At 37.4% G+C, this 11747-nt stretch overlaps 1 protein-coding gene across 9 annotated transcripts in view; it reads left to right on the top strand.

Annotated features, from left to right (window-relative positions):
• The window catches only part of S100PBP (S100P binding protein), a 57775-nt gene that overhangs the window by 8516 nt on the left and 37512 nt on the right, over positions 1-11747 (top strand). For 2 of the 9 annotated variants that reach the window (XM_023727269.1, XM_012554320.2), the window contains exons 2-4: positions 4207-5051; positions 5794-5882; positions 7629-7732. In XM_023727269.1, the coding sequence (XP_023583037.1) occupies positions 4209-5051; positions 5794-5882; positions 7629-7732 (1036 nt within the window). In that variant the 5' untranslated portion in view covers positions 4207-4208. Of the gene's footprint in view, positions 1-1180; positions 1584-4206; positions 5052-5793; positions 5883-7628; positions 7733-9484; positions 11626-11747 lie in introns of those variants that run through there. The other 7 variants (XM_023727271.1, XM_023727272.1, XM_023727267.1 and 4 more) reach the window with 7 other exon arrangements.

Raw genomic sequence — 11747 nt, 5'->3', positions numbered from 1 at the left:
GTTAACAATGAATATTTAGTCCCTTTTTATCAGGCAAATATTCAGAGATTTCAAGGGAATTGCTGAGGTCTCTGAATTTTAGTCAAGTGCCTCTATACAGTGACCATTAATTTGCAAAATTTGCTTGATATTTCAGATGTTCATCCAGCATGGTTTTTAATTTAGTGACGATGTGGTTGAACTCCAGGTTAAACTTGAAGAGAATGAATAGATCATTCTGGATAATTTCCAAACAAGCAGGGATTGGGGGAAGTTCACTACCAGTTTAGCACTCTTTTTTCTCCCATTCCTATGCTTCTCTTAAGACTTTTTCTAGAGTTGTGAGGTGATGAGGGTGTGATGAAATAATTACAGCTACCACTTATTTAACTCTTAAGTTGTGGCTGTAGTGTGCTAAGTGCTTTATGTTCATGATCTTCCTTAATTCTTGAAACAACCCTATGAAGTAGGTACTACAGTAGTACTGCTGTTTGAGACTTAAGAATGTAATCATGTCTTTCCACTGACTTCCTTAAAAATTTTTTATTAAATATCCAAGTACATAAAATACAGAAAGTAACATAATAATGAACACCCTTGTACCTACCACCCAGCTTTATCTTACATTGTCATATTTGCTTCGTACTGCAACTCGTAGAATGAGAAATAATTTTAATATATTTAACCTTACCAGAATGGTGGAAATACATGTTAGAACAATGATATTTTTTTTTCTTATCACATTGTCTTATAAAGATAAAGATGACTGATAATAATCTGGGTGGTGACAATGTGGAAAAACAAGCACTCTCACACACTACCTGTGAGAGTATATCATTGTTCTAACATGTATTTCCACCATTCTGGTAAGGTTAAATATATTAAAATTATTTCTCATTCTACGAGTTGCAGTATGAAGCAAGTATGACAATGTAAGATAAAGCTGGGTGGTAGGTACAAGGGTGTTCATTATTATGTTACTTTCTGTATTTTATGTACTTGGATATTTAATAAAAAATTTTTAATTAAGGAAGTCAGTGCAAAGACATAAGATAATTAGAAATCTGAACTGGATATTTTATGATATTAAGGAATTAATCTTGTTATTAACAGATGAAATTATGTGATATCTGGAATTTGCTTCAAAATAATATGGTAGAAGGGGGAAGTGGGTGGCACAAGATTAGCCATGGGTTGATAGTTGTTGGGGTTGGGTGATTGGTAGGTGGGGGTTCTGTTACTTTGTGTGTGTTTTAAATTCTCTATAATAAAAGGTATTTTTTTAAATGAGGAAATAAAATTGCCAAGAGAGTGATTTTGGGCAAAGTAAAAATTATATATGGCATTGTCTTACATGCTTTTGCTCCCAGATCTCTTGAAACGTTTTACGCGAGAAGCTCAGAAGAGCCAGCTCTGTACCTCTGGATGTCTTGTGGCATAGGAATTGATGATTGCAGTGGTTGTGAAGGATATTGGTCTGACGTGTGCACAGTAAAGTTTTCAAGTAATGATGTTTTTCTTTGAGTGAGGTTTGGCCACATTCGGGAGTATTTCTCATGTTCTTCAATTCCACCTGGAAGGCCAAGGGAAGCCTTTTATGCATAGTAAGTGGCTTAAATTTTTTTGCCAAGGGACCAAAAGCCCTCTTTGACATCTACATTTTCTGTAGTATTATTAGAGGTTGTACTGAATTTAGATGGCCTGAGTTTGGATTCTGGCTCTGCCATTTGCTGACCAACCCTGGGAAAGTCTGTCACCAATGTGGTAGAAAAACGTTGCTTTTGGAATTAGACCTGAGTTTAGATCCTTGTTCTAAGCTTCTTAGCTATATGTACTTGGTTAAGTTACTTAATACTTCTGGCCTTTATTTTCCCAAGAGTGAAAATCTATTGAACTCACCATTTGGTCAAACAAGCTCTTGGACTAGACCTTCTGGAAGGTGTTGATAGGGTGGTGGTGGCCCAGAAAGGGCTTATAAATGCGGCTCCTGATCCCACTGCCTGTAATATTTGTGCTTGACAATCACAAACTTTCTTAAAAAATTTTCCAAAACACCCTTTTTCTTAACTGCTGCGTAAACAAGTAACTTCACTTTATAAAATAACTCTCACTGGGCAGAGGAGTTACTTTTCTCTTCTGAAAGGCACTTGTTTCTGTGCCTGAATCTCATAACAATTGCTGGAATACTGGTAAAATGAAATAAAAAGTTTTGTTAGTTCTAAGTTTAAATACAACAGAAAGCTTGGTTTCATTGATAAGACCAATTTTGCAGAGTTGTTTTGAATGGTGAAATTAGAGTTGTAAAATGTTTCTTATAGTTCATAATAGAGACTTAATATTTTTTCCCTTTCTATCCCATCTCATTTCTAAAATGAATAAGTTTTAGGTTCCTTCTAGTTGTAAAATTCTGTAATCCTTCCCCTTTCCTTCTCTTTCTCTAGTACTTTGTTGTCAATACTGTTTTATATTCTCATATTGGTGCTTAACTTTTAATGTCTCCCTAGCAAGGTTGTATATTCCTTGAGTGTGGGAACCATATGTTTATTTCTCAGAAATCATATGGAGACGTACTGTGTAGCTCAGTGTTATGTGATGGTAGTAGCTCAGAAAATGTTTTCTGAAGAATGCATGGACTAACGCTGGAACTCAGGGTGTGGTATGCAAGGAAGGTGGACTAGGGAAAAATTTACAGTTAAAAAGCTACAAGGAATTTTCCAAATTATTAAGGAATTCAGTGTTTAAGCATTTCTTGTAAGCATTTCACATTCAAGTAGAAAAGCAAAATGATACTGACTGAAGTCTCCCCTTGACCTCTCACATCCCCTGCAAGCTACAACAGTCATCAATTTTGTATTTGTATCTTTCCAGACCTTTTCTCTGCATTTATATATGTATTGAAAGTGAGATTTATGTGTGTGTGTGTTTGTGTGTTCATGATTAATTTTTAGATCTTGGTAGAATTTTAGACATTGCCTAGTCCACCTTTTCCACCCCTTTCCCATTTTATAAATGAGGAAACTGAAGTCCAAATGGTTAAATGGTTTATCCAAGTTATTAGAGCTGGTTAGTGGCAGAACAGGACTACAACCCAGGTCTTTGGACTCCCAAGCCAGTATTCATCCTATTAAAGCAGATAGTACTCTTAAGAAAGTACAAATTGTTGAGAGGAACAAAACTAGGTCCTTAGTTGCATAATTCTTTCTCTAAAGGTTTTTCTTTGGTATTCTTAACTCAAAATCTAACTTTCTGGTATTAAAAAAAAAAAAATCAAGATCAAAATTAATAGATGGAGCACCTTAAAGCACAATACAGTTGACTTTGTAATTAACAGAGTTGAAAGTGATGAGAAGATCCTCTAATTTTCTTTGTGTGGCAGGAAGGTGGGAGTCAATCATTTTGACAAGTCTCCTGAAAGGAACAGCTAGCAGGAGCTGAAAGCTTTTTCCATTTGGTCTCGTGGCAAAGGCAGAGATTGCTCCAACAGATCCATACAGTATGGAAGACAATTCTTTATCTGCTTGTACACTTAAAGTTTTTTTTTCCTCAAAAGTACTGTAATACATGGTTTTTTTTTTTTTAAAGTGTAAACTGTGAAAATTCAAGCGTTTTACATAATATATATTTGTTTTGCTTGTATTTCATGGATATTATTCCATAATAATATATACAGATCTACTTCATTGTGTTTTTAAACAGTTGTAAAGTATTCTATAACATGAATATATCATGACTTTACTGAACAGTTTTCCTGGTGATGGACATTTAGGTTGCCTGGAATATTTGGCTATTTTGAATAACACTGTTCTGACTATCTTTGTATACGTATCCATGTGCATTTGTGCAGGTGCTTTCCTGTAGGATAAATTTCCAGAAGTGAAATTCCTGGGTTAAATGGTACTTCCAAATTACTTTTCACAAATATTGTGCTGACTTATACTCTCACAGGTAGGGTGTGAGAGTGCTTGTTTTTCCACATTGTCACCACCCAGATTATTATCAGTCATCTTTATCTGTAGAAGACATTTTGATAGGAAAAAAAATATATCATTGTTCTAACATGTATTTCCACCATTCTGGTAAGGTTAAATATATTAAAAGTATTTCTCATTCTACGAGTTGCAGTACGAAGGATTTAAAGTATTAGGACACCACCACTGTATAGAGCGGGTTGGAGTTGGTATAAAGGTATTTCCTGTTCCTCAGTGAAACTGCCTGTTGTTTCTCTAGATATGACGTGCTCACTAGTACCCTCTGAACAGTCTTCTGGTACTTCTCTCTTGCCTAAAGACAACGCCCGATTTTCTTGGAGTTCCTTGGATGAGGATGGATTGGATGACTCCTTGCTGGAGCTGTCTGATGGAGAAGAAGATGATGGCCATTTCAGTTTCACAGAGGAAGAGATTCAGGAGCTCTTGAAAGATGATGACCTATCAAATGAACACTTTTCTTGGAGAGGAGGGTTACTTAAAGATGACAGCAGACACGTCGAGAAGGGAGAGAGGGAGAGTCAAATTCCACTTGATGCTCTCCAAGAGAAAAATTCATTGTACAGCTTGGGACCAGTAGCTGAGACCCCTGGCCTCTTCAGACTACCTCAACTAAGTACATCGATTGGTCATGGACCAACTGCTACTAAACCATTAAACAGACACTTTGCACTAGAAAAGAATGTTATAAAAATAACTGTTGTTGCACCATTTGATCCAACAGTTTATGATGCTGTGCTTGATAAGGACAAGACTGATTCATCCAAAGATATTAAAAAACCCTCCTCTGTTGGGGAAGAGTTGAGAGAAAATGGTCTTAACCCAAATGAGAGCAAACTTTGCACTGAATCTGAAGGGATCAGCCCCACTAACTCTGCCTGGGATGGGAACACATTTCCTTCTCCTTCAAATAATAACTTTCAAGAAACTGTCTCTGATAAAAATATGCCTGACTGTAAGAAACCTACACCTGTCTTCTCTCAGGTCTTGGACCATTCAAAGAGTTCTTCTAATATCGGGTCATCCTGGAGAAATGGTGGATCACATAAATCAAGTTGTGAAGTGAGGTTTCCGGTTTCCAGTAAAGTAAGTACATTTTTTCAAGATGAAAAGAAAAATTATTTTCATTCAGAAACAGTATAGCAGACAAATTGGGGTCTGAATTCTAACTAGCAGTGTGACCCTGGGAAAATTATTTAGCTTCTCTGTTCCCCGTTTTTCAATTTTTTAAATTGTACTTTAGATGAAGGTTTACAGAGCAAACAAATTTGTCATTAAACAATTAATACACATATTGTTTTGTGACATTGATTGCCAATCCCACGACATGTCAACACTCTTCTTCTCGAGCTTGGGTTCCCCATTACCAGTGTTCCCCATTTTTCTTATTTATAAATTACAGTAAATAATACTTCAGAGTATAGTAAGAATTAAATGAAGTAATGTATTATGGTTTTATTACTGTTTCTTCTTTCTTTGGATTTCGGCCTTAGTCTCAATTTTTGGTTGCCATGCTGTGTTAGATGCAGCAACCAGCTCTGAGTCAGCCACTAAAGAGTTGAAAAACTTTGGGCAATTTACTAACCTTTTTGAGCCTGATTCCTTGTCTGTCAAATGAGTATAATTTGGTGTATAAAGTTTTTTTTTAAGATTGCAGTCACTATTTCATTTAAAGCACGCACCATTGTGCGTGGTACTCAGTAGTGTTCAGGGATATGTGCCTGTTAGTCTTTAGTTCAAGAATATTTCCATAAATAGGGTTGTTTGTTATCACTTATTATACTAAGAACGATCTTTCCTTCTGTGTTCTTTCTGCTCTGAAAAAAAGCAGGATGTTCTTGACAAGGATTCTGGGAAGATGAAAGTCCACGAGAGAAGACTAGGAAAAGTCATCCCTGTTCTGCAAACCAAAACAAGGTAACATAACAGTGTAATTAAATTTTCTGATTTCTATTGGTTCTCTTCAATTTTGTTCCTTCCCATCCGCAGTTTTCCTTTAGTGTGGGGAAAAACCCTGCACCAGGAGTAAGAAAACTGGAAGCCCTGGCACTCCAAACAACTGGCTCTGTGACCTTGGGCAAGTCAAATAATCTCTGACCTCAGTTTCTTCCAGGGCTTCAGACTGGTTTGAACCAGTTCAGTCATGACTAACGAAGAGAAACCGGAACAGACCCACATTTTTTATCCTTGGGTGATCCGGAACCATAACGGGAATAGGAAAAGTTATGGGTGGAAACCCTGGAACGGGAGACTCGGAAGAGGTGTAGTGAGTCCTTTCAGGACTCTGATGCATGAGACTGGATTATTGGCAGGACTGAGCAGAGTGACACATATTCAGAGTGGCACAGTTGGCCGCCATCTTTGAGTGGGACACCACTATTTCTGACTGCAAAATCCAGTGAGCAAGAGATATGGTTGCTGTGCAGCGTGTACACTGCTGTTGTTTTCTAAGAGAGAGATTAAATTTCTAGCAGGGCTTGACCTGTAATTTTTCCCGTTCCATTTATGGTTCTGATTCACCCAAATTTTAAAATTTTGGATCTGTTCCAGCGTCACTTCCACAGCCATGATTGAACCAGGAAGAACTGGTTCGAAGCCCTAGTTTCTTCAGTGATAAAATGAAGCTAATGATGCCCTCTCTGCTGCCTGACAGGGTAATTTTGAAGAGCAAAAAAAACATGTTAGTGAAAACACTGTATAAATGTGACATTTCTTTTTCTATGTATGGGGCAGCCTGGTCACAGTTATAATAGGGGGTCAGAATAATTTTAACAAAAATGTTAGGTTATAACTGTGTAAAAAATTATTTAGTCATTTCTTGCAACTTGCATACAGCTGTCCTTGGGGAAAAATTCTAGTAGGAGTTGCAAATTTGGGTCCCCTTTTTGATCTGTTTTCTGCCAGGAGATGGCAGTGTCTCTGCATGGGCCTTTTCAATTGAATGCATTAGAAAAGCTGGTTTTTAGGTTGTGTCAGATTGCTTTCTTAAAGTTTATTTTTAAATTTTGATTACATAGATATTACATTTATTCTGTTTTAAAAAATTTTAAATACTACAAATAAGGCTAAAGTCCCCTTTGACTACCACCCCCAGTTACAGTTTTCTGGTTTTGTTGTTGTTTTTGCATGATTGAGGGAAACTTTGTGAATTGCTTACAATGGAAATTGTACCAAAAGAACACAAGTCAGGCTACTTAGAATAGTAATAAATTTACTGTCTCAATAATATTTTCACTTACTGACTCCTCAGCACAGTGAAATCAGTATGGGCAAAGGCCAGGAATTGCTCTTGCCAAGGTCACCATTGCCCTAATTGCCAGATCTAGCTAGTCCTTTTCAGTCTTTATCTCATTTAACTTGTATGTGGCTTTGTGAAGTTAGCTATTTCCTGATTAATCTTGATTTATTCAACACAAGCTTTCTCTAGGGAATAGGTAGTCTTCACCTTTCTATGCCTTGTTCATAGGAGGTTATATCTATTTCTTCTCTTTCTCTACTCCATATTTGATTTTAGCTTCATGCTACATGTCACTGGGTTCTAAAGAGAATTTTGCCTCTGAAAGTTAATTGTTCTAACCAATCAACAGTGTCTTGACTTCTCTATGAAGCTATATACACATGGTTCTAATGGACTGTTTTTTCTTCTGGTTTGCTTTGTTCAAGGACTAGTTTTCTGACGTTTTCACAGTCAGATCTAGAACAACAGAAGCAAATTTATCTCAGAAGTGTCATTGCTCATATAGAAGACCCTGTGGACTCTAACCAAGGTAACATGATAACCAGAGAATGGCATGTAAAAGATATGATGGGACTTTTTCTTTCTAGTGTAATACAGCTTAAACTGGAAGATTAATTGTTTTGAAATTTCCTTAAGTTGGTAGGAAAGATAACCTCTCTACCCAGAGATTTTTACTTTAAGGGATTGCCTAACCAGATAACCCCTAAAGTGGTTTGGCTAACCAGAATTAGAGAGGGGTTCAAGAAGACTCAAACCAGTATATGAAGAGTGACTCCCCTATAGGTAAGGGCTGTAACCCACACCTGTACTTTTGTGAGGGATTTTTTTTGTCTGAAAGATAGAAGTGGATTTTCAGGCACTGCTTCGTAATCATTGACTTTGTATTTGAAGTTATTTTTTCTGTTGACTTAAGCATTTTGATGAAAAAGCAGGCATTTTGAACACCATCTTGTCTCTTGTTGTTGTTAGGTGCTGTCAAAAGTGCAAACAACACTAACTGTATAGACAGAAAAGATAGAGTTTTATTGAAGAATACAACTCAAGTTGGGCAGCACTGAGTAAAATTACAAAGTGCTCCTACGTTCACAAAGGAATGCAGGGTTTTTACACAAGAAGGCTAGCCTGACAGCAACCATAAACAGACCTGTCTTCATATCAGTTAATCTGTTTTCAAACATATTCTTCCTGAGGGCAAGCACTTTTCTGAGAACAGTCTGCACACACTTCCTGGAATCATAGTCAAGCAAGCATAACCACGTTTGTTTGCAAAACAAGATTTGTTTACCCAAAAGTGGTTCTCATACTTTACAAGCAGCAACAGGGGTTTAAAACAAAATGGAGTCCGATCCAGACCTGTGTCAGTCATTTTAGTTATGCCAGGTACTTCAGTTTTAAAGTATTCTTTCACACTTCTCCCTTTTGATCAAGAGTTTCCATGAAGATTCTTTGATCACCATTATGAGAGTATTTTCTTCTGCATGGACTTTTTCACTGGATTGACCTTTTTCATAAATTGGATTCTTCACTTATTCACCATGTCATAGTGCAAGACACTCTACTTCTTTGATCCTCTAGTTGGGGCATGTGTGGAGGGAGGCCACATTTGGAGGAACAACTTGATACCCTAAAAGGCTAACTAAAGGTGTGAAGTTGGTCACCAGATACATACTTCTGTGCATAGCAGCAGAGACTGCAGTTTGATTACAAGCATTAGATGGGCATTTCATACAACATTTAACAAGATCTATAATGATTATTACAGCAGTCAAGATAATTAATCTAGTTTCTAGGATAGAGCGCAACCAGGAACCAACGTCATTGGATAATCAACTAAAAATGTCTAAAAAGGGAGAGTTGTAGGAAGTACTGAATGTAGCATAGTAGCTTTCCGGCGAAATTTTCTAGTATCTTGTTCTACTTCTCCTGTGGTATTTATCCAGGTATAGCAGGAGGTGTTAGCAAAGGCACACACTCTGCCTTGTCAAATTAAGAGGAAATCAAAAGCTATTCTGTCATCTAATACTACTTTAGAAAGGGATTCTAAAGACTTCTGTTGTCTGCCATTCCATCTGCAATACTATCAGCAATTTAAGCCATTGTAGCAGATAAATTGCAAATAGATCTTTCAAGCTAGGGAATACTGTAGTTGAGTAAGAGTGCTTAGAGGAATAGCCATCCTATCCCAGGTTTATCAGCTGGTGGATTATCTTATGACATAGAGTCTGTTTTATTCTGAGCAAGGATTTTTATATCACTAGTCCAGTGTTTACTTTCATTATAGGTGTGGATATCTGAGGGTATTCCTAAAGTCCCTAAGTTGCATTGACCCACCATGTTCCAACCATCTAAGCAAGGAAATGCCCAGGCATAAGGGCGATCACGTGGAGTAGGCTCCTCTACTGCAGGATAACCTGATCATTCATGTAAAAATACATACCCGTAATGGGCAAAAATCAAACTGTTTCTGGTAGCGTTGTCTGGGAAGGGGATGGTTTGATTTGCCTTCTCAAGCAATTTACTATGAAAGAATTATTACAGATCGACATTGTTCCAACTTTAGCCAGGTCCAGAATTCAGTATAAGCATGCCTTCATCCTCTCAGGCACACTGTTAAATTCCTTGCATGGGCATTTTTCCAGACTCTATGGGGTCTATCATGTGAGATTAGAAAATTATTTTGGCAATCAGAATTGCTTACAATTTGAGTTAAATTAAAGCACGGTGCCTGAGGTCGAGTCTGCAGTCCAGAGGGATGCCATAGTCTTAACACGTATGGCCCATTTAAAGGTGAGGTTGAAGTTAACAGTAGCGTTGGGTACAAGACTAATTTAATATGGGAGACACTAATGGATCTGAATTTTCATGCACAGATTGCAGAGAGGGATGACAGATCCAACATCCATTCAAATTACTGGTAGTGGCTACTGATTGGGCTAATTTAACAAATGCATTCTCTCTCTAAACGTTAGAAGCTGTTAGGGAGCGAAGAGTAAGACTTAAATGGGCTTTCATACTGAATAAAACTATCAGGAAATAACACCACAGGTATGATAAAGATAACTATAATCACCAAGCAAAGTCCATAAAATTCAGTTACATGCATGAAGTCTTGTTCTGGAATCTTGGGATGAGCTGTCTACTTTTGCGGTCGTCTGCTTCTGACCACAAGGGTGTTTAGATATAATTTTCAGGTCTCCAGAGGGCTGACAGGTATAAAGAAGTGTCTTAGCCCTTTTAAGTTGTGACAAGTGGACCCAGGGTTTAACGCCTTCCAGCTTCACTGCACATGGGTTGGTGGGGAGAAATAAGGAGGGTCCCTTGCAGTGAAGTTCCAATAAGTCCTTTAATTAGTGTCTCTTCTAATACACATATCCCCTGGGGACAATGTTCGGTGGATTCTGGGTGTTTGATTTCTGTCATCAAACATGTCTCTAACCTGTGAAAGATATTTCTTAGAATATTGCATTAATAATTGACAGTATTTCAGTAAGTCAGGCTGAACAGTGTTAGGGTCAGTGCAGGCAATGTAGGGAAGGACCATGGGTCTCCCAGTAATTATTTCATAGAGAGTAAGCTTGTGAGATCCAAGTTGTGTGAACCTCAAATTTAAAACAACCAAGGGTAGGACCTTAGTCCAAGATGAATTTAAGGTTTCACAAAGCTTTGCTATTTGGGTTTTTATTATTCCATTAGTTCTTTCTACTAGACCGGAAGACTGGTGATGATAAGGGCAACGTAATCTTTAAAATAAATGGGAAAAACTTGGCACAGTGCTTGGATAACTTGATGGGTGAAATGAGTTCCCTGATCACTGCAAAGAATTTTTTTGGTGCTCCCCAGGTGAGTATGTTTTCAAGAAGTTTCTTTGCTACAAAAGGTGCAGTAGCATGACAACAAAGAAAGGCTTCTTTCTACCCAGTGTGAAAATCTACAAATCATTACTAATACATATGTATAATCATTTGAGGGTGGGAGCTAAATGAAGTCTAGCTATCATTCAAGCATAGGTCCAGAAGGTAAGGGATATTGTCTGGGTAGAACTTTAAGGTGTTTTCTGGGATTGTAGCAAGAGCAAATGGGACAATGAGTAGCAACATGTTCACCAGCCTCAAAAAATTTTCCTCACCAATATTTTTTTTAAGGTTTCAATCATTTTTTCTCATCCCATATAAGAGCCTTCATGTGGGGTTTGCATTATGAGAACATGCAAAATATTAGGTAAAACTGTTTTCTTATTAGGCCCAATTCACAATTTAGTGGTAGGATCTTGGTAACAACTTGATTTTCTCATATCTCTGCTTCATCTGCCTGGGCTAATTGTTGGTGTTTTAAAAGTTTTTCAAAAACTAAGTCATGAACCACTATTGTAAGAACTCAAGAAAAGATTTAAACACAGAAGGAAACATTCTTTGATGGTTATGAGGGTGGGGAGGGAGGGAGAGGGATATTCACTAACTAGATAGTAGACAAGAATTATCTTAGGTGAAGGGAAGGACAGCACATACTACAGAGGAAGTCAGCACAACTGGACTAAACCAAAGCTA

Source organism: Trichechus manatus, unplaced genomic scaffold (genome assembly GCF_000243295.1).
Source record: "Trichechus manatus latirostris isolate Lorelei unplaced genomic scaffold, TriManLat1.0 scaffold00015, whole genome shotgun sequence".
In the NCBI taxonomy this organism is placed as follows: Eukaryota; Metazoa; Chordata; class Mammalia; order Sirenia; family Trichechidae; genus Trichechus; species Trichechus manatus.
The sequence above is the reverse complement of the archived record's forward strand: the minus strand, read 5'-3'. Positions and strand labels throughout refer to the sequence as shown.